General features: G+C 50.3%; 1 protein-coding gene across 1 annotated transcript in view; it reads left to right on the top strand.

Annotated features, from left to right (window-relative positions):
• Positions 1 to 21,483, top strand: part of Nfam1 (NFAT activating protein with ITAM motif 1) — a 30,156-nt gene extending 8,673 nt beyond the window's left edge. The window contains exons 2-6 of the mRNA XM_051189492.1: positions 6,360 to 6,680; positions 7,648 to 7,760; positions 12,019 to 12,117; positions 18,791 to 18,877; positions 20,285 to 21,483. Coding sequence (XP_051045449.1) covers positions 6,360 to 6,680; positions 7,648 to 7,760; positions 12,019 to 12,117; positions 18,791 to 18,877; positions 20,285 to 20,344 — 680 coding nt within the window. The 3' untranslated portion in view covers positions 20,345 to 21,483. The remainder of the gene's footprint in view (positions 1 to 6,359; positions 6,681 to 7,647; positions 7,761 to 12,018; positions 12,118 to 18,790; positions 18,878 to 20,284) is intronic.
• Positions 21,484 to 26,079: the final 4,596 nt, after the last annotated feature.

Raw genomic sequence — 26,079 nt, 5'->3', positions numbered from 1 at the left:
GTGGGGGCATACAGAGATACTCGAGTACAGTCGCATCCCTGCTTAATATCTGTGCTGCTTGGCAAACCTCATCTTGTCTCTGAGCCTTGGTTTCTTCATCAATGAAAGGGAACTGCAGTTGCAGTTCTAGGCTGTATGGGGAAGCCAGACCCAGAAAGCATAGCTCAGAAAGGGGACCTGGATACGAAGAGGCTGACTCAAAGAGGGCTGGAGGGGACCCCAAATCAAAAGCTGCATGTTTTAGGGTGATCTTGTCTGAACCCAGTTCAGCTGTGCCCTCTGGTTCTATCCTCTATAAATTGCTTGTCTTGACCTGTGGGTTGATTTCAGACTCCCTCCTGCACCTCCTCCAGAGGGATGCCCCTGCTTGATCAGGAAGGACAGAGCTAGGGAGGGTAACCCTATCCCATAGGAAGATGGTGGGAGCAGGGGTTAGCAGGCCATATACACTCTTGGACCAAGTACTCTGATTGCAAATTGCTCCCCGTTATGGACTCAGCACAGAGGTCCCTGGTGACTCCACCCAGCCCTGACATCAGTTGAAGTGGTCATAGCACCAGTAGACCCTGAAAGGGAAGGACTCAGGCACCAGGGGTGATAGGCTGAGTCTCTCCTAAGGAGACTGAACACAGGCAGAGAGGAGCAGAAGACAGCTGTGGGAGCATACCCCTCCAGCCTGTCCCTCACACAAACTAGACACCTAGCTGGACACCTCCAAGCTGGGCCACCAGTTGAAATCCAAGGTGACATCTACCCCAGTGTTCAGTCAGGGAAGGACCTGAGGTAATAGGAAAAAAAAAATTGGATCTGGACAGACTCCGGAGCTCCCGCTGTGGGTGTGTCCCTTAAACCAGAAGTGTGAGGTCCCATCATAGCACCGTGAGGTGGTACTGTCCCTTTCCCCCTGCTGGAGAAGAGCCACTGAAGTCCAGAGAAGCAAAGTTACCTGCTTGAAGTCATACAGCTTTTGGGTGGTCGAGCTAGGATCCACATCTGGGTCTGCAACCTCTAGTTCCTGGGTGCCTCTCATCCCACCCCAATCTGTGACCAGGCTCGGTGCTTTGTTACAGTGCATCGTCTCTGAAGTACTTTGGAAAGTAGGGCCCGTGGGCTTAGCCATGACCTGTGCTTCCTAGTTGGGACTGTATGTGAGGACAAGGAGGGGCTTAGAGGACGTTGAGATCCAATGGGACAAAGCCAAGCAGAACAGAGTCTAAGTCCTGCCTGCTGTCTCCCGCTGGCCTGCTGTCTCCCACTCAGGCCTCTCTCCTTTCTGTAGCCTGTATCATCCCATCAACCTTGTCACAGGCTCACAGGCTCCTACCCAGAGCTGTCCCTCTGCTCTAGGGACATCCCATCCCACCCAACTTGACTTTCAGTTTCCCCTGCCTCTACCATCACACAGGCTCCAGGGCTCTCTCATCCAGAGTCAGATGTCACCCTCACATACTTGCAGACACACATCTGACCTTTATTTCTCCCCACTTCCCTCCTCTTATCTTGGCCACCATCACACAGGCACTCAGGTTCCCATCCAGACACCCCTACCTGATCTTCCATTCTTCCTGCCTCTCCCTTTCCTCCTGGGTCAAAAGAAGGGTCTCCAAGCAGCTTCAGGACAGGAACCTCATGCACCTTCACACCTTCTCCAGCCTTCTCACACACTGCCCTGCTCTGCCGTCATGGGACCTTGCCACAACCTTCCTGACCCCTCCAAACTGGAGGTATTTAGTCCCTTCCCTTGCAGAAGACATGCATAGGTTCTTAGGACTGATTCCCTGTGTCAGGTTTGTCTCAGTTTAGCCCACATTGAAGACCTATAGTGTCTCTAGCATGACCAGAAGAGCCACAGTGACTTGTGTCACCCTGAGGAAGTCACAGGCTTTGGTCGTTTAAAATCCTTCACATCGCCAACCCTGTACCAGCCATGCTGACTGTGGTAACCGACAAGGCTGCCCCCCTTGCAGCTGGGAGCCTGTGGAGGGTGGGGCACATCCCCTCCTCTCTCACTCCCGCTCCTGTCATTCCACATGCTCACCCTGGGTGGAATTAGAGAGAGGGGAACCATGTGAGGGTGAGGGGCACTGTGCTCTGGGAATTGCAATGACAGGAGGTTCCACTCAAGCTGGGTGGGATAGCACATGCCTTTAATCCCAGCACTCAGGAGGCAGAGGCAGGCAGAGCTCTGAGTTCAAGGCCAGGCTCATCTACGGAGCAGGACAACCAGGGCTACCCGATGAAACCCTGCCTCAAAAGAACAAAAAACAAAACAAATCAAAAGCAAGCAAGCAAACAAACAAAAACACACCCCATGGACCTCTCTTTCCTCAGCCCCCCTGGAATCCCAGGTCCACTCCTGAGGTACTTATCTCCAAAGATAGCCGCATGCATAGAATTGCAGAGAATACCCAGAGAGCTCCCAGTCCTGGCTACTTGTCCTGTGAGTGACACACTGCCAAAGTTCAAAGATCCATGAGACACTAGCCAAAGGGCATGTAACCACTTGTCCATGACTGGACTGTGCAAATGGCTGCCAGGATCTGGCAGACTGGCTTTGGCAGCTGATGGCCACCGTGTCTGGCTCCTCCATGAACACTACCCCTTCTCCATCCTGTGCCTTTGGCTCTTTCCTCTCCCCCACCCTCAGCAGAGTGAGGTGGAGCCTCATTCCAGGCACAACTGTGCTGTTCATGGATCCTGGAGCTTTGAGCCTCTAAGGACCCCCTGTATTTTCTTTTAACATGGAATTATTTAGTGTGTCCTTGGCATGAGAGTGGCTGTCAGAGGATAAGCTGAAGGAATCTGTTCTCTTCTCCTACCATGTGGGTCCTAGGGATCAAACTCAGGACATCAGGCTTGGTAACAACCTTTTTCCCCACTGAACCACTTTTTTCTTTTGGTATTTTATTTATTTGGTTTTTTGAGACAGGGTTTCTCTGTATAGCCCCGTCTGTCCTGGAACTTTCTGTATAGACCAGGCTGGCCTTGAACTCACAGAGATCCACCTGACTTTGCTTCCTGAGTGCTGGGATTAAAAAAGTACACCACCATCCCCAGAGAGATTTTATTTTTTATTGTGTGTCTATGAGTGTTTGCCTGAATGTGTCTGTGTACCTCTTGCATATAGAGACCAGAAGGGGGCATTGGATTCCCCCATGACTACAGTTACAGACTGTTGTAACTACCATGTTGTGAGCTGCCATGTGGGGGTTGGGAATTGAACCTGGGTCCTCTGGAAGAGCAGCCAGCACTCTTAACTTCTGAGTCATCTTTCCAGCTCCATACTGAGCCATCTTTGTGGCCTCTCTTATGCTTTTTTGTTTTCATCTGTGGAGTGGGGTTACTATAATTGCTTCACGGTATTAGACTGACATTTAGACTATGTCATACCTGGTTAAGGTAGATTTTCTATTTATGTTCTTTTCCTTCTATTTCTGGATACCCATTCCAAGTCAGAGAAGTCTTCAACTCCCAGGTACATCCTGACTTACCTAGAGAGACTGAGTAGTCCCTTCCTCCCACCCCAGCCATCTCTGCTTAGTAAGCCTTTATCATCACACAGAAGTTGCTGACAGGCCAGGCAGGATCTGCAAGCTGCCTGGTACCCCTAGCGTGCATGCGTGCGCTTGTGTTCAGGGGAGAAGGTTTCATGGACTTAGAATTCCTGTGAGCTCATCTGCAGCTCTGGACCTTAAATGTGGGCTGCTTCTCACAGGCAGACAAATGGAGTGGGACAAAGGTCTAGACAGCCACAAGTAGCTACATGGTCCAGGCTGTGGGGTGCTGATACCACACAATGGGGGACAGTGACAGACTCTATCCCAGGACAGACACCCTGGCTGCAGTGTACAGACTGAGATTCCCCCCGACTCTTAGCTGTCTCCAGACTAGTTGTCATTGCTTAAATGACATAGAAGGAGTTGTGTCCCACCCCACACACACCCAGTTAGACACGGCATTTTCATTAAAGCCCCAGGTTCTCATTCTAAAGTCTCTATGTGTGTACTATGGCTGGCCTGATCCAGGCCCTGAATTTTCATGATCCTAACCCTTTAACCTTAAAACAGCATATCCCATAGGCTGTTGAACAATAGACATCTATTTTCATAGATATCTCCAGAACTGTGAAGATTAGCTTAATTGCTCTAGCAGACTCCATCATTTTCTAGAACGGTGCTTTGAAGGGGGAGGGATAGGTTAAGACAATTGGATGGATATCTTCCTGTCAGGAAAAATGGCAAAATGGCTTCATTATGCTGGCAGCATGTCTACTCCCCTAGTCAGAGAGTGACCTTATAATACCAGAGAAGCAAAAGGTCCCAGGGACGGCGGGGTGACCCCCTTTCTAGGTCTCTTTGGCAGAAATCCAAACTCACCCTTTACTTTGGAACTCTTGGGGAAGCCAGCTAGGCTCTGCTTAGCCTAGTGGCCTGACAGGGGCATCCTGAGAGCCCAACAGGAGGATCAGGTACTGGGAGCTTGTGAGGAACAGAGACTAGGACCTCAGGAGTTGGTCATAGGAAAGGAGCACAGATCAAAGGGCTCTGGACAGAGACCTCTCCAGGTAAGTGGTACAGGTGGCGGGGACACAGGCCACAGAGAGGGTATCTGTAGGTACAGGGGGCTGCTGGCAGAGCAGTTGCAGATGGAAGAGGCATGTGGCAGAAGGGGCTGTGTGACAACAGGTGGGCTGCTAGCAATGTGAACAGAGCGCTCAGTCATTTGTAGTTCATTCCATGCTCTGGCTTCATGCACTCCCCAGCCCGTCTGGAATCCCTGGAGATCATGTCATAACACCTGCCCTTTACCTCCTCACCTCAGCCACATGGTATCTCAGACCACCTCTACCCTGAATCAAGGCTTCTTCTTCTTTGGTTTTTTGAGACAGGGTTTCTCTCACTTTGTAGACCAGGCTGGCCTTGAATTCACAGAGTTCCACCTGCATCTGCCTCCTGAGTGCTGGGACTAAAGGCTTGCACCGACACCACCCGGCTGAATCAAGGCTTCTTTAATGACAAAGCTACAATATTGCTCTGCTGGTATTATATTGTGTGTATAGTATAGTCAAGCCATAGCTGCTCTGCAACAGAGGTCAGAGAATAAGAGGATAATGCCAGCCTGAGGGAAGCCTGGGACAGGGACTCCTTGTCAGGGAAGGGGCCTGGGCACCGGCTCAGTCAAAACTCCCAAAGTAACTGTTGTCCCACTCTATAAACACAGCACTATCAATGTTCCTGTTCTTTAGGGGGTGGAGTATCTCTTAGAGGCTCAACATCAAATTAAAAATTCCAGCCTGTTTAAAGCTGTAAGGATTCACTGGAGGGTCATCTCCATTCCCTCCCTGGAATCTTCCAGAAGGCCCAGGCTTCCCTGAGGGCCCTTTCCCCAGGGGAAAGCTAAAGAGGCTAGAAGAGACCCTCCTGGCTTTGTGCCAATCCAAGGCAGGAGGCCCACAGCTCACTTTCCTTGGCAAAATAAATCCTGAGAGTTTCTAAGCGTCTAAAAACCCACGATCTTCTCCCGATTAACAAGCCGGCCTGCATGTTCTTGGCTGCTTGCTGCCGACCTCAATTTAAAAACTGTCTGCGGCTCAGCTGCTGGAGAGGAAGGGCCCGGGAGGCATGGAATATTGAAGCTAAGAGTCCTGTGTTGCCAAAGTCGGGGGTGGTGGCTGCTGACCCTGCTCCAAATCTGAACAGCATCTCAAAGCTTGTAGAAGGCCCGGCTGGGTTGGGCTGCTGCTTTCAGAGTGTTTAGACTATTTTCCGATGAGTGTGGGGTAGGGAGGATGGCTCCATCCGGACTGGCCTTGTGATGGGCGTTGAACACAAGTGGCCATGTGTGAGGAGGTCTGTGTCTTTGGAGGATGGCACCTGTGGAACCAGGCTTCTTCTACTGCATGGAAATTTGACATCTTGTAGCCCTGATTCAGGGAATGGCCCCATCTCTGTCCGCTGGCAGGGAGACCTGCTCCCTCTGTTCCCTGCCAGGAAGTGCTCTGGTTTCCTGAATTCCCCCTCCCTTCATTTCTTCACTAGCATTTGACCCTTTAGGTCTGTATGTGTAACAGATGGGTGCTTTTTGTACTGTGGGTTCGACAAGGGTTAGAAGCAGTCTCTGAGGTCCCTTCAGCCCTGGGTATGTCTCTACCCACCCCTACACACAACCTGTTGAAGAATCTGAGCTAGTGGTGGACCTTCCTGACTCTCAGTCTTCCTGTCAAAGCTCTTTCCTGGCCTCCATATTTGGACAAATGGAGTCTCTGTGGGAATCACCCTGTGCAGACAACGCACAGGAGGCACATGTGGTATGAGGAAACTTCCAGTGAGCCATCACTTTACCCTGTTGTTCCCCCACAGGAGGGATATCAGTGACCCACACCGGCCTCCCTATCATGGTCTCTCTGGCCAACACAGCTGTCTCCTTTAGCTGCAGAGTCAACCATCAGGACACTCCAGAATTCAAGGGCTTCACTGTTAGCTTCTTTCATGAAGATCTCCACGGCAAGAGAAGCTTAGAGAAGCCAATTTACTGTCAACACCATCCTGGCATGGAGAACCACACCCTGGATTGTGTGGTTAATCTCAGCCTGCCAAATGCATCTGCCACGGGCACTTACTATTGCTTAGTCCAAGGGCCCATCTCGGTGCAGGGCAGTGGTACCTTCATTCTGATCAGAGGTAAGATGGCCTCTCAGATCCTTCCAGGGTCCTTGGACAAATGACTTGAGAGAGGTCACTTAGCCCGATGGTGCCAGAATCCCATTGTCAGTGCAGGGTGGTGTGGGGTTAGGCATGTGCACACATGGGCTTGTGGGCGTCTTGCTTGAGTGAGCATCTGCTTTACATTGTTCTGGAAGTAGTTCCTAGTTATCATTCTCAGTAGTGTGAGACCCCCAAAGTTAAGAGCAAGGCATGTTCAAAGTCCTGGTTCTTTCTCTGTGAGTCCCACTGGAAGGGGCTGGGGACTTCCTGTCTTGCCTGGATGTGACACCTTGGGCCTGACCTTTATGGCAGTACTCTGCCCATGAAAGACTTTAGTGATGTTTCTTTCATAGGATGGCCTATGAGGGAGGGCTGCTGCCTGGGCACTTGCTAAGTAACTATTATAGTCCCAGAAGTAGGTCGTCCTATGTAAGTTTCTGCCAGCCTTGTAAGTTTCTGCCAGCCAGATGGAGACAAGGAAGGAAGGTGGAGGGAGGGTTCATGATGAGGGCAAGTTTGCCTTTTGTCTACCCTTGCTGTGATGTCCTTGTCAGTTCCAGTGTAAGTCTGTGTCCCTCAACCCTCACAACACACACTCACATTGCCATTATTTCAGATACAGGGACAGAGAACCCCAAAGATGATATGATTCACCAGGATGCCCTAGGTATCCTTCAGTGGTGCCAGCTCACTGAGTCAGGGCCACTAAAGGAGCACATGACCTAGTCCTATCCTTGGAGTACCATGGCCATCAACATACACAGCAACAAAGCCAAGGCTCTGAAAGGTCTCAGGGGGCCCTGCAAGGTCACAAGTTGTAAAGAGTTAGGAATGGGTAAAGGACACCGTGAGGCTTTGAGACTAAGGGCTGGTGGGCCAGGTAGGCCTTGATTTCTCCTGGGAAACTTAATCTCTGCTCCCTGCTCTCCTTCCTCCAACTCAGACACAGCATACCAGCCACCTTCATTCAAGCTCCAGGAGGGCCTACTGTTTGGCTTCACTGGCCTGCTGAGTATCCTGAGTGTGCTGGGCACAGCTCTACTGTTTTGGAAGAAGGTGAGGATCAAGTGGACACATAACACATCATGCTGAATCTTTGCACCTATACTATGGACCTGGGGAGGCTTCTGGGACCAGAGGGGCTGGACCTGTCCCATAAGGCACCCTAGGCCCCGAGGAGGGTACTCCATCAGCCCACAGGTCCACTTAGACACAATTGAAAGAAATAGGGGCTCTTTAGACTTTCCCAGGTTACTCATCCCTTTAAGAATCAGCAGAAGATGCAGGCTCCCATGAAGTTCCCAAACAGAGCCCCCTCCCTCTCATAGCCAGCCATGTACAAGAAAATAGGAGCCTAAAAGATGCTATGTGCCTGGCCCACCCACACACACCTCACATAGCTCTGTGAGGACATTCCTTCCCATCTCATAGCCCCAGAGAGAGAGAGGCTTAGAAAAGTTGTGATTTGCCCATGGTCATATAGTAAGGACAAGACAAGTAAAGGCTGGAGTGTAGGTGAAGGGGGCAGTTTGCTCCAGCTCTTGGCCTGCCTGTTTGCTGTCCCTGGTGACTCCCTAGGCGAGCTGACTCCCCACTGGGGCATTTTTACCTTCTTGCAGTGGTCTTTTGCTCCATGCCTGTTCCCTGCCTCAGCCTGTGGCATAGGACTCTGCACTTAGTAGGTACTCCACCTCAGTAAATATCTGCTAAAGGGATTATAATTTGCAGAGTCCTTCCATAGTTATTAGTAAATATGTGGGTTAAATTCTTAAGTGGATCTTAGCAGAGTACCTACTATATACCAGATGTTATATCAGAGATTAGGAACCCAGAGGGAACACAAAGACTAAAATCTCAAGATAGCCTTCTTGGTGGCCAGTGGGGGTTGGGGAAGGGGCTTGGAGGAACAACTCAGGGCTAGGTTTGTGCTCTAACTCCACTGCTTACCAGCTCTGCGAGTTTGGGCAGAGTAGTCAATACCTCCTGCCACAAGTGAGGTCTCCTTAGTGGAGATTTCAAGCAGAAACAATTCCAAGAGTCCTGGATGTGGACAGGAAGGAGGATGGGGGTGGAAGGCATTAAAAAAGACCTGAGTTACTTTGAGCAGCACAGCAGCCACTCTCCTGAGAAAATGATGGCCACCATGACTCTGCCATGGAAGCAGGTGTGATGACTGCACCTGGCTCTGTGTGTGTGTGTGTGTGTGTGTGTGTGTGTGTGTGTGTGTGTGTGTGTACCCTGGAAGATCCTGGCACCTTTCTCAGAGCCCTCCTGTGCACCTGGGTGGCTGATGTGTCCTGGGACTTATGTTTTATTTATTGGTGAGCTACCAAGCCCCTCCTCAAGCTCCAGACCTTGGTATGGTGAACATGGTGAGTCATCTTATAGGGCATAGGGCATCTCTACCTCACATCACCAAAAGAACACTCTTCAGGAAATGGAGGCTCACAATTAAACCCTGGAGCTGTGTATGGCTTGCCCACTTGCTCCCACATCCAATCCCTCAGCCTGTCTAGGGTCTGGTCCCTCTCCCTGGCTTTGGCTTGGGCCCTCTACCCTCTTCAGGCTCCTTGGTCTCCTCACCTCACTCTACTCTCTGACCCCTGGCTTCTGCATTTCTGTTGTCTCCCTGCCCGAGTGAAACCCCATACAGGACAGGGACTTGATATCCCTGCTGCCTGCCAGAGCCTGGCACATAGTTGGTTCTGGTAGAAGGAATCATGGGCTATGTACATGCTGACTCCTGAAAAATGAGTAGGTGTGGTCTAGGGCACAAGGAGGGCAAGGTGACTTTATTGCTCCCATTTCTCAGTTGGGGAAACTGAGGTGTAACAGGCTTCTTGGGTAGCTTCTGGCAGTGTACAAAGAGCTAGGTCTCAGCTCAGGCCTGTTGATCCTTACTGCGGCCTACTGGGGAGAGGAAACATGAGCAACAGAGAGTTCAGCGCTATGAGAAAAGCCATGCTAGCTAGCTTAGTCATCTAATTATAACCTAAAAGGACAAGTTCTGGCTGCTTTGGCCAGGGTCCTGAGTAGGCAGAGCTCCAAGAGACAGAACATCTACAACCTCCACAGCAAAACATACCCCAACCAAGTTTTCCAGGGTGCTCCATCTCTGTCCCCATAGGATTCCCGCCTCAGCCTGGGCCTCCTGGCTGGCTGGATATGGCTAGAAGAGCCTGACCTCCTCCCCATTGCCCCCAAACTTCCATTCACCTTGCACCTGCACCTGAGGCCACACATGGAGGTGGATGAGAGCAAATCTGACCACTTCCAACTCCCACAGCTACCACTGTTCCCACCACACGTCCCAGTAAAGGCACTGGTGTCATTTGGTATTCTGTGACAAAGGCACTGGTGTCATTTGGTATTCTGTGCCCTTGTCATTGCCCATCTTCCCTTCCTTTCTCTTCCCTCCCACCTCTCTTGCTCCCCTTCCTCTTTCTCCCCATCCTCCCCCTCCTCTCTCCTCCTCTGCACACCCACCTAGCAATCAGTAGCCTCCCCTGAGCTCTCAGTGGCAAGCACAATAGGCCACAGGCTCTCCAGTGCCTAGTCAGACCCAACATGGAAAAGGGCTGGCACCGTTGCCCACAGGTGTCTCATACCAAGACCTGTGTTATCCAGCCTTGGATCCAAAGAACTTATCCAGGTAGCCTCCAAATAGCCAGTGCCTGGGAGCTCCTGTCCTTCAGCTTTGGTAGTATTTGGACAAGCAGGCTCAGAAGGGGAGGGGCCATGATCCCAGCTGTCTTGATAAGGCAGAGGTGCCCCAAGTGCCCCTGGTGTGTAACTGTGGCAGTGTTTCCAGAAATAGGCAGTGCAGGGAGGTGCCAGATCTGTGTGTCCTCTCTGAACAGCCATTCACTATGGTGATGGGCCTCGCTTTCCTCTGTGTGAGATGGTGAGTCCATGCTCACCCCCTCGGGCCATTGAGAGGGTGAAGTAAGAGGACAGGGTCTTTCCAAATTATAAACCGCACACAGATGGCAGACAGCACCTATCTATATGAGACCTACAAATGCTCACAAACAGATGCCAGCACTCTAGGCAGCACTGGGTTGGCATCTTAGCAAAGCAGACATAGGTTCCAATCCTGCCCCTGTCACTTACTGGTCGTGTGGTCTCACAACTCCCTGCCCTCTCAGAGACTTTACTTCCTCATGTGCAGAGCAAAGATGACCTGAGAGCTCTTCTGCAGGTAAGCTGAGCACAAGCAACAAGGCAAGTCTCCCAGCCTGGCTCTATGTTCGCTTGTATGATGGTGAGGCTGGGGGTGGCGCTGGCTTCTGCCTGTGAGTTAAGTAGCTCTTGAGTGCTAATCCGGGAGTAAATGGGCTGGGGATTGGCAGGCAGCCAGGGTTTTTAATTAGCTCCTGCCCTGGATGAGGCCCTTGTTGCTCCACTGTTGGCAGTGTGGTGCCTGTGATGAGGGGGGCGTCCAAGCTGCCTCCCTCTGTCGCTCGGGCCCTGTGCTTTTCCAGGTGGGTGACCCAGTGTTCTCCAACTCCATTTGCCATTTGCTTTAGCCTTCGGGAGTTTTCCAAAGCTGGCTTGGTCTTGGCACCCTACCTGGAGCCCTTGATGCTTCCTGCTGTCCTCACTGCCCTGCCTGTCATCCTGCCCATCAGGGTAGTTAACCTCAGGCTGACCTCTCCATAAGGTCCTCAGGCCTGCAGGTCTGGTACATGCCTGCCTGCCTGCTGTGCTTCTGCCTGGATCTGCCTGGAGCCCTCTCCTCTGTTCGTGCTGAACACACTCCAGTCCTCACATTTCCCCCTCCTATCCCCCTCCTGAGTCATTGGTCCCCATGCATAGAAGCTATCTATGCCCATCTCTTCCACCCTTTCACGTTGTCCAGCTGAGGTGTTCAGTAAATGTGTGGGGTGGTTGACTGAGTGCCACCAAGAGCCACCAAGCATTTCCCTTATGTCCCCTCTTTGAATCATCTTGCCAAGGGTTGCTATTGCTGAAGACATTGAAACTAGAGGCAAAATGTCTTCCTTCAGGCCACAGTCAGTGAGGGGCTGGCTGGCATCCACTTGGGGCCCACCCATAGTGGCTGCTGGGTCCAGGCCCTGTCTCCCCAGAGTCAGACACTCTGCCTATGACAATGACTCATGTGGGTCTTTGCATTTCCTCTAGCTTCAGGCACCTCTCCCTAGAGAGGGTGAGTAGAAAGTGTTGAGTGATTAATTTTTGTGTGGCCCCATGACAATCAGCAATATCCCCCCCAGTGGGGTCTGTAAGGGGAGGGAGATGGGAGAGCTACTTCTCCTCAGCCTCCACAGCCCTGGCTCCCTTCTCCCCATAGAAACAGATGTCAGCTCTGGGCAAGCACATCACCAGGACATGCCTTGATCCTAAATCCACCAGCAGAATCACCAAGCCTCCAGCAGAACCCATCTACACGGTGAGTCCCAGGGCCCTTCTACCTCTCTTAGGCTTGACCCCTGACTAACTGTGTGTGTTGGGGGGGTTCTGTGCCTCAATTTTCTAATCTATAAAATGGCTACAGTAGTTCTACAGATTTGATATTTCTACAAAGGTGAAAGGAGAGGCCATGTGTGGGACATGAAGCAGCGAGAGCAAAGTCGGCAAGGATGAAGGAACTTCCTTCAGCTGACCAAATTATCCCGACCCAGCTGGCAAGCTTTTCCCTCTTATTTCTATTGTACAAACGACACTGAAAGAACAGCAGCCAAAGTCACAAAAAAAGGAAAGGGCCAGCCAGTTGCCACCCCACATCCGGGACACCAGGGTTTTTCGTTTGTCCACCCACTCACTACCTTCCTCATTTATTCCTTCATCACAACAAGACTCCATGTGGGACTAGATATGTCACATGCCCTGTTTTGTCACACACATCCCCCCTTCGCCAATTCCAGTGTTCGAAGTTATAAAGAGGCTGGGCCTGCCTGGCCATGTAGACAAGGGACTCTCCCTGTGAGTTGTGTTGCTTACAGATTTGTGAGCAGTGTAGAGAATGTAAAAGATTTACTACCCAGTGTCAGCCAGAGCCACCAGGTGCTGCTGCTGACCCCACAACTGACTGGTTGGGTAGCCCAGGACATACTTTGAAGGTGTTTGCTACTCTTCCTGTCCCTAGAACCTAGTTGATGTGCAAATGAGATCTGGCCATTAAAAACACCACACAGAGCATGGTCTGAATTAGGCTGTGTTTGTTGAGGGTGGGGGAGGTGACAATGAGGCCAAGAAATGTTCCCTAGGGAGTAGTTTTGACAGCTCTAAGAACAGGACAGTTCTCAAAGGGTCCTCAGTTTCTCCTCTCCAGGGACTTTCCACCAGCTGCTGCAGCGTATGCCGCCCCAGATTCCCCCAAATTTCCTCTTCCTTCCCAGCAACTCAACACTATGAGAGATTATGGTGTCAGCTGCTATGTGAAAATCAATCTCTCTCCCAATCAATCTTTCTCTCACCCTCCCTCCTCACTCTCTTTCGCTCTCTTCTGGGAATGAAAGCCAGGATCTTGTACATATTGGGCAAGAGGTAAGTGCTATACCACCGAGCAGTGGCCTCAGCCCTTAGGCTGCTTTTATTTTGAGGTTTTGTTTTTGCACCCATAGCCCAGGCTAACTTTGAATTCCTAATTCTCTTGCCTCCACTACCAGGGTGCTGGAATTACAAGCTTGAATTTCGTTGTCCAACTGTACTTTAAAATTTAGAGTTGCACAGAATTTTAAAAAAGATTTATTTGGTTTTAATATATGTATGCATCTTTTGCCTACATGTATGTCTGTGCAACCCTTGTGTGTTTGGTGTCCAAGGAAGCCAGAAGAGGCCATCAGATGCCCCTGGAACTGAAGTTACAGACAGTTATGAGCTGCCCTGTGGGTGCTGGGATTGAACCCAGGCCTCTGGAGGAACAGTCAGTGCTTTCAACTTGCTGAGCCATCTCTCCAGCCCCTTTGTGATATTCTTTTGTTTGTATGTTTATTTTTTGAAACAGAGTTTCTCTGTGTAACAGCCCTAGTTGTCCTGGAACTAGCTGTGTAGACCAGGATGAGTTCAAACTTAGAATGATTCACCTGCCTCTGCCTCCCAAGTGCAGGGATTAAAAGCCTCACCAGCCACCACCATCAGGCTGTAATGTTCTTTATCTCTGACTAAATCTATTATTCATATGTACATATATTCTTTTATACTTGAAACTCCACTGAATCTTGCTTTATGTCTCACCTAGTGCTCTGCACACACTTGGGAAGCAGCCATACTTCATTCATTGCTAAAATATCCCATATTCTTATTGATCCCTATTGATTTTGTCTTATCAGTTGTTAAGTATCTGCCAGTGTAATGGTGGATTGACATATTTCTCCTTTTAATTATGTCAGCTTTGCTTTCTTTCATATGGAAAAGCACTCAGAAGTTACCAAGAAAACTGTACCACTCCAACTTGTGTTTAGAAACCTGACATATTGGAGTTTTTAGATGGGCCAGCCAGATAGAAGCAGAGCCTTATGCTTGTATTACTTTAGACAGGACCTCATTGTGTTAACCCAGGCTAGTCTGGAACTTGCTGATTCTACTACTTAAACCTTCTGAGTCCTGGTCCTGTGATGATTAATGCAGGGTTAGTCATCCCTAATTGCCTTTGCAGCTCCCAGCACACTACGATTCCTTCCGTCCTAAATTCCTCTTCTTGAACTGTGTCCCCTCCAGCTGCCCTCCCTTCTCCACAGATGACAGAACACCCAGGGTGCCTTTTCTGGATTTTTTTTAACATTAAAAAAAAATCTGTGTATGTACATGTGTGCACACTATCTGTATATGTGAGTGTGGATTTAAATGTGTTGAAGCTCCAGTCGCTGGGCAGTGGTGGCGAAAGTCTTTAATCCCACCACTCGAGAGGCAAAGACAGGTGATGCTTTGTTTAAGGTTAGCCTGGTCTACAGAGTGAGTTCCAGGACAGGCTTCATAGCTACAGAGAAACCCTGTCTCGAAAAACAAAACAAACAAATGTGTCACAGCATGTGTGTGGAGGTCAGAGGACAGTCTGGGGCTTTGGTTTTCTTCCTTAGTTGAGGCAGGGTCTCCTTGTGTTTGATGTTGCATACTCCCTGCTAGCTGGTCTGTGAGTTTCCAGGGTTTCTGAGGTCTCTGCTTCTCATCTCACTGTTGGTAGGAGTGCAGGGATAACAGACATGCACTACTTGAACCTGGTCTGATATGGATTCTGGAGATCTGGACTCAGGTCTGTACATTTGTGTGGCAAGGGTGTCTCACAGCCCTCCTAGCTCCTTTCTGGCTGGATAGTTCTGCTGCCACCCTTCACCAGAGCCCTCCTCAGTAGTCACTGTGGTGGCAGGCAGTTCTGGGTCCTCCTGTCCCTTGATGACTCAGCAGCTTCTGACAGTGCTGAGTGCTCCCTCCTCCTTGATTCTAGAACATTTCATTCTTTCTTTATCCTCCCCTGATTCACTGCCACACCTCTTCAGCCCCCACTCAACTGATTCCTCCTTGGGAACCTATGGGACCCTAATCTCCAAATATTGGTGCAGACATTGGGGTTCAGCCCTGGAACCCCTGTCCTCTTTTATTATTCCTCACCCTAGAGTGATCTCATTGGGAAGGGTTCTGAACAACATCCATGCCTGGACCAGCCCCAGCTTGTGTCTCATACATCTCTGAGCCTTGGACCCAGCTTTACCAAGATGTCTCATTTGCAATTACCAGCCAAACTCCAAATCTTCAGGCCTGTGTGTGCCTCCTCCTAACATCCTCATTCTGGGAAATGCTGGCTGTGCTCAGTCACTCAGGCCAGAACAGACTCCCTTCCCATTCTTGCAGGTGGAGGTAGTGAAGCTTTTTTTTTTTTTTTTTTTTTTTTTTTTTGAGACAGTTTCACTTGGCTGGCCTGGACCTCACTCACTCACTATGTAGAATAGGCCAGTCTTGAACTCACAGAGATTTACTGCCTCCCAAATGCTAGGATTAGAAGTGTACATGACTATACCTACAGAAGCAATTCTTGAGACCACCACAATCCTTCAGAGTTGCCATTCCAACCTAGGTCAAAATCAGAGCCCTATTCATAATCTCCAAGCTGTCACTGTCTACCTATCCAAGAGGTCCTTTCTATACCAACTTTGTCCTCAGACGGCCCTTTCTATAATAATATAATATACACAACAGCTTCCCTTGACTCCTCCCTGTCTCCAAAGTCTTTATGCCCAGCTCTTCCTTAGATGGTCACAGTCGCCCTCAAGCCCCCTCCCCCTCCTCATTCTGCACAAGCTCAGGGCTGGTACCCTGAGGTCTGCTCTGATCTCTCAGAGCATCATACAGTGTGAGACCTGGTGCAGGGTAGGGGGATAACTGTAATAAATGGGATGTCAGCAGCCTTTAAAGACCCCTGTACCTCTGCTCTCTGCCTGGCCCAGTGTCCCCTCCAGTGCCTTACTCTTGTCCTCTCTGAAGTAACTTTTTAAAAAAAAAATTTATTTATTTTTATGTGCATTGGTGTTTTGCCTGGGGGCCAGCCATATTCCCTGGAACTGGGGTTATAGACAGTTGTGAGCTGCTATATGGGTACTGGGAATTGAACCTGGGTCCTCTGGAAGAGCAGCCAGTGCCCTTAACTGCTCAACTATCCATCTTTCCAGTCCTGTGAAGTGACTTTTCTAACAATCAGATTCGGTATTGGAAGATCTTTCCCAGGAGTGGATTGGTGAGCTGGGGTGCCCGGCTGTACTGCTCTTTTCTTAAAAGCCCATGACCTCAGTACTCTCAGTACATGCAGTGCCCTCAGAGGAAGTTCAGGCCCAGACTGCTTGCTTTGCACTGACCTAAACCAGCCTGGAGGCTGGCCTTAATTCTTTCACCAGGCTAATGAGTATTTGTAACTGTGCACTGGGCAAGTAACCACCACAGAGCAGAGCTCAGCAGAGCCTAGCCTGGACACAATGTGGCAGAGCCCAGTCTCATACAGTGTAGCCTTTGTCATGCAGAGTTGAGCAAGGCAGCCTCCCCATTAGCCCTGCTGCCCATTGCCGAGGAAGGCCAGGAAGACATGGCTGGATGTGAAGATCAGACGTATCCTGATGACAAGGCTCTACCCTGCATTTCACAGTCTGAATAGCAGGTCATACCCTGAATGCAAATATAGCCAGTAGGTCAAGACTGTCAAATGCTTGCAGCTAAGTGATGGCCACCCTGGCCTTTTGCAGCCAGAAACAGAGTGTCCTTCCCTAGCTCTGATAGTCCCTGGTTTCTCTGAGTTTGCACCTGCTATGGCAGCCCAGAACAGTGGAGACAAGATAGAGAAGGAATCACCTGTGGTCTCTGAGTCTGTCAGGTCTGAAAAGGGGGTCGCAGTGTGACTGGACAATATGTCCTATCCTGTGCACTAGGAGGAGGCCAGTTCTCTTGTTGGGCACAGAGACCCACAGGGGTCAGAACAGGCCTTGGAAGTTCTCTTCCCTTGGAAATGAGGCAGGTTGGAAAAATCCTCTCCTGGGTCCCACCCTCTGTCTGGCTCAGAGACATTATGAACAGCCTCACCACCCCTGTGTCTGATGCCCTTGAAGTTAGGGTCTCCCAAGCGCCAAATGGTTTATTACAGAGGTTTTCATGCGTGGCTACCTCTGGGTGCTTTCTTCCCTTCTTCCCTCCCACCTCTCCACCCTCCTCCTGCCTCTGAGTACCACCTGTCTCTCCAGCCTGCCTCACCAACCCCTGCTTGACTGTTGCCAGGGAAACCGCCTCCTTGGCAACAAGCCGCATCCATATAACAAGTACACTGGGGAAGGGAAGGCCTCTTACTTGGGCTTTTGCAAGCTCTGTTCTAGTGCTCCAAAACACCCCAGTTGAGGTGGTAGAGAGGGGGAATGTTATGCCTTTCTGGATGATTATCAAACAATATTAAGCACCTACTGTTTGCCTGACTTTGTGCAAGGCTCTTTATGTGCAACCTCATATTTATTCACATGCTAGGCCTGCAGGACAGATGTGATAATTTCCATTTTGTAGGTGAGGTAACTGAGGCACAGAGAGAGCAACAAAGAAGCTGGCTGTGGCAGCAGATCCCAGAACCAAGAATTGAACCTGGTCTTGTCTGACTTCAAAGCCTAATTCTTCTGGGCATCTTGGAGTCTGTGGTCTGACTGCTAAAGTCTGCAGTGAAGTGGACTAGTCCCACACACCTAGTAAGGGAGATTTTAGCTCACCAGTTCTCATTTGGTGGTACTCTCGTTGTACCAAGTCCAGCTGTAGAGTCAGGAGCCCACAGACAAACCAGGCATGGTCCCTGGTTTGCCTCCAAGAGGTTCCCAGTCCACCGAAGGATGTGGATGTGCCTTGGATGTGATCTAAGAGAGCCACAGAGATTGGGTCCCAGCTTCCCAGCTCCCAGGAAGTTCTCTAGAGGAGTCATGGATATGCAGGGCTATGGTTAAAGGGGAGAGTGGGAGCATGTGTTTCCAAGGGTGCATATTTGACGAATGATTCTAGCCTAGATGTCCAGAAAAAGGTGGCTGGGGAGATAAAAGGGAAATGATAGGCTGGGGGGGGGAGCTCTACACTGGGCTCTGGAGCTGAACTCTGGAATCCTCCAGCAAGGCATAAGGATTGGTGGATGAGGAGTGACATCCCACTGGGTGACTGGGTTGTCTGGGGGCCAAGAATGGATAGTGAGTAAGAAGAGACCTGGATGGGTGGATGGGATTCCCTCATGGGCAGTCTCTGAACCAGGGAATGAAGGCAGAAGTTAGCAGGGGTTCTGGGTGTCATGCAGGGGGCTTGTAGCTGCTGGGGCCTCAAGGACTTGGGAAAGAGTGTGTCCTTCCACCAGCCAAGTGGAAATCTGGACAGAGTTCAGTGCTGGGCTTTGCTGGTGGTCCTAGAGGGAAGTGGTGAGTTATAGACAGAGTTGATCCTGTACAGTCAGGGCAGGGACTCAGGGAGCTCAGAGACTAGCTGTCTTAATGAGGACAGCCCAGGGGTTCTGCCCTTGCTTGGGTTTCCACAATACATCAGGTTAGCAACAGGCAGAAGGATTGATCTAGGAACCCAGGGATTGCACTTCTACGTACTTGCCACTGATGCTGGTGCCCTCTTTCCTGCAGGGCCTGCAGCGTCGAGAGACAGAGGTCTATGCCTGCATTGAGGCAGAGACTGGCATCTCTGTCTCCAGCCAAAGTCCTCCCTCCAAGGTATGCCTGGGCCTGGGGACATGGGCCTATTCTCTTCTCTCCTTTCTGACCCTTCCCTCACCTATGCTATGTGAATTTAATAGACCAAAGAACTGGAACTCCTGCAGTTGATTGCCCCCTCCCCACAAGCTGACCTGCTGGCTAAGAGGACTTTGAACTTGGTTGATCCCTCAACAGCTCTGCAGCCTTAGAAGAGGGACTTATCTCTAGGTGCTTGAGTCTCCTGGTTTGTAATCAGAGGTGATCCTCACCTCTCAGACTTTCTTTGAGGATAGCTCACTGTGCTCAGAAGGTGACCCAGGACCCAGTGTGAATTTACACAGTGTGGTGGTTATAACTATCACTGGGGAGCACTGTGCAGTGTCTACACTGGTCAATCAAGTAAGAGCAGAAGACTTCCAGATGGCCCCAGGTACATGCTGGTCTAGTTTGAATTGGATGTGCATTGGTGCCAACTCTGGCTGGCCTGCTCAAGACTGTTATTATAACTGGGCATTGGGCTCACTACTCCAGTGTGTTCATCTGTAAAGTGGATGAGTAATAGTGACCTGAGCTGCCAGCTTTGCCAGAATTCAAAAGAGTAACATGAGCCCCTCAGCTGTGAATTCTGCAAAGCAGCAGTGTGGTCAAGCTGGTGTGGGAGGCCTGCAAGGTGGGTGGCCTTTGAGCCATTGAGAAGCCTCCAGGAGTATTGGAACTGGTACTTTGCCTCCCTCAGCCCAGGCTGGAAGTGTTTATTGAATCTCTAGATTTCAAAACCCGAGCTAGGCTCTAACTAGAAGCAGGGTCTCCCACCCTGGACCACACTCATGAAGTATCTGTCAGTGTCTATACAGAGTCAGGCTCTGGTCGAGGCAGGAAAGTGTGGTACACTTGCCTTCTAGAAGCCTACTCTGCAGGAATAAACTACTGACCCCAAAGGCATGCTGAGATGTTGGTAGCCCTGTGTGGAGGGACAGGTCCTGTGGAGAGGCGAGATTCTGGCGAGGAATAGGGAGGGCTCGCTGGTCCTCTTAAGTTGCACGAGACAGGTAGGTGAATTCTGGTGTGTAGGCCAGGGGAGGCTGGTGTGGCTAGAGGGTGGAGGGCAGCTATGGAAAGGCACGGCAGGAGAAGAAGTGAGCTTGGGGACAGAGGTCATATTTCCTATCAAAGTGACTCAGTAAGTTATCTGCCTGTTCCCAACCAAAACTAAGTTGGTACAAATTCATAGTCAGGCGTGGTGGCTCACGCCTATCACTCCAGTACTCAGGAGGCTGAGCAGAAAGATTGCAATGAATTCAAGGCCAGCCTGGGCTACACAGCGAGATTAAGTCAATAAACAAATAAATATTGGTTCAAATTTGTCTTCTCCTACCTAATATTTCTCTTTCTCCTTTCTCCCCCTCCCTCTCTTCTCTCTCCCAGGACAAACTGAATAGGTTTGAGGAAGACAATGAATTTAACCTCGTCTATGAAAATCTCTAGGAGAAATTCTATAGGCCCCAAGCCTTGTCTTGGATTAGGACCCCAGAGCCCCTTCTGTTGGCCAAGGACCTGATCTGGGCCAGGAGTAGGGCCTGGCGGACATGCCGTCACCTCACCTGCACATGGCTCTCCCTGCCTTGGCCTGGTCTGCTCTCACATTCTTCATGCCAGCATATAGTTCACATCTCTGGGCCTTTGCCCAGTCTGTTTCCTCCATCAAGAGAGCCATTCTTCCTCTGGCCCTCTGGACACAGTGCTCCTCAGTCCCACCGGGCTCTTGTGGACACTAACTCTTTACCTTTGCATCTCTCACTGCCATCCCCTGCAGAGCTGTGTACGTGGCTCTCTTGGCACCACCTTGGTTCACAGGCAGACGTACCCCTAGGAGAAAACAGTGGGACCCCTGTCAGGCCCATGGCTGGCAACTAAGCCATACTACCTGCTCAGTCAGCCCGAAGGCACAAGGTGGCCACACATTGGGTAGAACTGGAAAATGGTATGGCTAAGGAGAGATGAAAATGGGCATCAAAGAACTGCACAAAATCTGGCTGGGCCCAGGGCAGATTTGGAGGCTTAGGATATGACAAGTGGTGTGGTGAACCAGGGCCAGGCGCAGGGAGGTCCCATCAATGCTGGTGAGAAAGGAGAGTCTAGCTTTTTGGGGGTAGGGGTGGAGTGCTGACTAAACAGGAGCTTCCTTCCCCCAACAAGAACCCTCAGCTAGTTTCCCATCAGCCTGTGCGGGTACTTACCTCCTGTGCCTACTGCCCTTGATTCTCCAGGCCTCTGCTCCTTATTCTACCCTAGGACCCAGTTCCCTCAAATCCCCTCCTTGTGGCCTATTCTGACCCCACCATCTGCAGCTCCATCCCATTTTCCTCTGTCTTTATTTATTTGCTTTTGGCCCATCCTGCTTCTGCTTCAGATGGAGGCCAGCCTAGCTGTCTGCTACCTCTGTGTGGCTTGTGCTCTGCCTCCTGGGGTAGGCGGGCTAGTCTCTGTGCTGGAGAAGCCCAAGCCAGGGTGGACTTTCTGCCCCTCAGGAACTCACTGAAGGCCCTCATCTTACCCTCCAGGCACCCCTGCAATAGGAAAACCAACTCCTTGGAAGACAGGGACTGAAGGTCTCAGTGTTTGGAGGAGGGGTGGGGAGGGGGGGCTCCCCTTTGCCACCCCACTCCCACCCTGCTTGATAGGATGCTTCAAAAGGTCCTGGGATGTTCTCACTCCAAAACTGGTAAGCAAATTGGAGACATGAAGGTGTGCAGAAACTTAACCTGGCCCAAGCAGTATTGAACTTTCTGCTCTGCAAGTGAGACCCTCCTTGAAGGAAGAGAAAGGCTAGAAGGGAAGACAAAGACTGACCTCCACAAGCCCATTGTGCCCTCGGATAGTGGCACCAGGCTTTTCTAGGCCCAGTGGATGGCCAGCAACCTACAAGTCTGATTCTACCTAGGCCTTAACTCAGAGAACAACAAGCAAATCTCCTCATGGTCTGCTGGGCTGAATGAAGGTCTGTGCTCCTCGAAGCTGGCTTAATTAATTCCTGGTCTATAAAGAAGGGAAACTGCCTGGCTCAGAGTGGCCTCCAGGTCCTGATTCCTGAAGTCAGAGGTGAAGGTCAGTGCTGGGGTGGGAACTTCATCCAGGAAACACTTGACTGCTGCGTTCCCCACTTCTGGAGCTCTATGGCCAGTGTCTGGACTCTCTGACTGGGACTCAGGTTTTTTCAGCCCTTCCAGGAGAGTGAGGAAGCCTGGTGTGACATCATGTGGTGCCCTGGCTCAGGACCCAGCAGCCAGCCCCCACCGCCCCAGCAGTCTCCACTGTCCCTTGCCTATAAAGCACCTGAGGGTGCCTGACAAAACCTACTGTTTTTTTGTCCCTTCCCCATGAAAAGCCTGCTGTGGCTTCTATTTCATTTGCAATAAAATCTCAGCTATTTACTAGGAGCCCCAGGAAAGCTGACCCATTGCCCCTCCTGAGGACACAGACACTGCCAGAATGGTGTGGTGGCTGAGGTCTGGTTGGGGCAATGATAGGTCTGGGGTGGGAAACGGGTTCCCAAAGGCTCTGTCAATCAAGAAAATAGTCCGGGAAGGGAAGGAGCAGGAAGAGAGGAGGAAGAGATGGGACAAAAAAGACTGAGCACCCACCCAGGCCTGAGAGCCTGGAGGGAGGAGCTGATGCAGGGATGAGGGGTGCAGGTGGCAGTGACCAAGAGGGAGGAGAAGGGGTCCCTGAATGTGAACCCCTTGGGGACAGCTTGTGAATGGAAAGGGTGAAGAGAGGCAGGCTGGTTAGCCACAGGACCTCTCTTAGGACTTAGCTCCATCTCCAAGCAGCAACTCAGACTTGATTAAGTCACTCCCTGCCTACCTAGGCCTGGGTTTCCAGCAACAATCCAGACCATTCAGGATGTTGTAGTAAAGACAGATGGGGAGGTTCCTGGGCCCTGCCGAGGGGTGAGTATGTGCTTCCTAACTAGGGCACTGAGGCATGTCTGCAGAGAAGCAGACAGGCCTCCTCAGAAAATGGAAGCACCCTTCCCAGAAGGCATTGGGGCTTCTCCAGCTACAGGGGATAGGAGGTGGGTACAAAGTGAGTGATGCAGAGGGGAGGTCGTTCTGGGTCTAACAGCAACTCCAGAAGGGATACAGCTGGGGGAGGGGGGGATTGAAAGAGAGGGTGACTGAATGGGAAAGGTGAAGGGAAGCCTTGATTTTCAAGGAAGGCTGATATGACATCTCATTGGTAGAGCTAGTCATTGTCCCTGCCTAGAGGGATTTCCGCCCACTGTCCTGGCCTAGGCTGCTGACTCTCTGAGGTCTTGTCACCTGGTAGCCTCTTCAGAGCCTTAGGACATCAGGAACACTTCAAGCAACGCCCTAAGTCTTTCCACCTTTAGCCTCTCCCAAGAGTGGTAAAGGGCTGAAAGTTGATGGCCCCTGCCTGCCCCCTCAGTTGGCTCCAGCTCTCCACAACCTTTGCAGAAGAAAATCACCTCTAGAACCCAAACCCAGGAACTGGGTACAGGAGCTGTGCCCCCCACCCACAGGAAGGATTTCCAGAGGAATCCGTACAGCAGTTTCCATGGAAACATGTGCTTGTTATCAGTGATTCTCGGTGGGGCTGGAGTGTTCCTCACAGTCACTGTCACAGGACTATAGTGGGTGGTCTCTGCTTAGGGCAGCCTTAGTTCTTTGGCTACTAGCTCTCACTAACCTGAAATCAAGTTACAGGCAAAACCTGCTCTTTTTTCCCCCTCCTCCATCTAATTTAAAGGCCATGTTCTAGCCTAAGGATGCCTGTGGGATTTCAGGGATGGATTTTTATGTAGTTCAATAGTTTTTTTGGCACACAGCTCTTCCGGGAGAGGTGGGCCATTGCCTCCGCCCAGCCAAGCTGAATGGCATCAATCTGTCCCTCCTAAATGCCTGTGGATGTCATTTGCCCCCTTTGAAAGGGCTTCAGCCCTCAATTGAGACTCTGGAGTCGTCAACATGAGGCTCTGTGAACCTCTGCAGGCTCCTCCTTGAACTGTGGCTATAATTATGGCCCGGAGCCTTGATTGAGCGCTGGCTAAGTGCTGCTTTCTGTGCTTGGCGTTGAATTTTCACTCTGCATATAAGTAGGTGACACAGACACAGAGTGTGGTAAAACAATTCAATTCCAGCAAGGTGAAATTTGCTCTGATGCACCTGTCACCTCCCTGCCCCTCCCTAGAGATTACAACCAGGCTATTGGGAAGGCCTTTCTCCCTTGCTGTTGTTTTTTTTTTTTTTTTTTTTTTTAACCGCATTTACATATTTGGATGGATGAAGTAGAGGGTTCTGAAGAGCTTGTGCAGTCATTCTGTAGGTGTTTGCATTGGCTTTGCTCACAAAGCCCCACGTGGGTGTCTGCCCAAGACAGTGTGTGGATGCTGCCAGACTCTAATTACAGCAGTAGACTCAGAAGGATGGCCCTAATTTAATCAGGCCCCTATCAATGGCCTCTTCAGCTGTTTACAATTTTTCAACTTCTGTGTAAGGTATTGCAGGGAACATCCTCCCATCTACCACCTGGACTACACCTGCTGAACCTTCTCTGTGGGAAATGATAAAAAGAGATTCCTGGGGCTCCCAGTGTGAAGGTTTACTGTTTCAACAGCCAGCAGCAGCCAGCAGGCATGAAGGTTGTAGTGGCTTTTTTTTTTTTTTTTTTTTTTTTTGTATTTGGACTTTTTATCTGCAACATCTCATTTAATTATGAAAATAGACCTGCAAGTCAGGTTGTGTAGGGGTGTGTGTAGGAGGGTGAGGGGTGGGGTGGGATGGGGTTGCTGATCTCTGTTTTACCAAAGCAGAAACTACGTTGAGAGAAGCTGACAAGACAAGCCCAGAAGGGCTAGGGCAACTCTGGGCTGGTTCCAAATGTGAGCATGACTCCATGGGTCAGGCCAAGGAGTGATATCATGGGGAGGGATGGAATAGAAAGAGTTATCAAGGGACCTGATGCTAGGGAAGCCCACCCAAACTCTCTGCAGAGATGGTCCATATTTAAATTCTCTCCCTCCTGTCTTCCTCTCTTCCTCCTCCCACTCTGTGTGCTGTGGGGGTGTGGGGGGGTAGTCCAACCTCCTGGTGGTCTATATCCTTGGTGAAATAGAGGCAGGTCACTGCAGGTTCTGGAGTTATATTTGTCTAGCAGTCTGTACCTGGTAACTTGGACACTGGGATCTCAGGTGACCCCTAGAAATTCCCAGGCCCAGCATGCTTGGAAGCCTGAGCGGCCTCTCAGGAGCTTCATAATCTGGGATAATGCAGCTGTAATTGGCACCCTCTCATTGCCTGAAAACTTACTTTGCAAGTAGCTATGTCTGGAGTGGATATATCTTACCACTCTGTGGACCTTTGGGGGCCCAGCAAAGCTTTTGCTCTGTGGCCTGCCTCCTTTAAAGTCCTTAGGCTCTATGGACAAGATTGTGACTAAACCCCTTGCCTTAGATGAGAACACAGTCATTCTATCATGGGCCTGGAATAATCTGGGGACTGGTTTTCTCCTCAGACCCCTGTCTTCTTTAGCCTCTTCTCCTTCAGACTTTCCCAATTCTGCACCAAATCAATATTTCTATAGCAGTACTTCATGGCCAAATTCATTGTAACAAAGGGGACAAATTCCTTCAATGGGTTAGAATGCTCTTTTTAACAATTGATCCTGGGAGAAATGGGCATCGACATAGCCAACGGTGAGTTACAACGTCACAGTGACCTCTGCTATGTGCAAGATTGAGGCTTGATTCATTTGCCAGCACTCGGGCCTCTTTCCACCCATCAATCTTTCAACACTTGTCAGACCTTTTGCAGAGGATGGGGTAAGAATAGATGGTCCTGGGCTGGGAGATAGCTCATTTGGAAGAGTACACGCCTCAGATGTACAAAGCTCTGGGTTTGATTCCTGGTACATGATGACACATATCTGGCATCGCAGCACTCAGGAATCAGAGGTAGGGGGATCAGAAGTTCCAGATCAGAGCCAATGAGATGGCTCAATGAGTAAAGATGCTTTCAGTCAAGGCTGATGATGTGAATTTCCTGAGACCCACCCACATCAGGGAAGGAGAAAACTGATCCCCTCCCCAATTGTTCTCTAACTTCCACATATGCACATGTTCAGTCACACATACAATTAATATGATTTTAAAAATTTCAAAGTCATTCAAGTTCTTCTATTTCATAGTGATTTCAAGCCTG

Source organism: Phodopus roborovskii, unplaced genomic scaffold, assembly GCF_943737965.1.
Source record: "Phodopus roborovskii unplaced genomic scaffold, PHOROB, whole genome shotgun sequence".
In the NCBI taxonomy this organism is placed as follows: Eukaryota; Metazoa; Chordata; class Mammalia; order Rodentia; family Cricetidae; genus Phodopus; species Phodopus roborovskii.
This window is presented reverse-complemented; position numbering and strand designations above follow the sequence as displayed.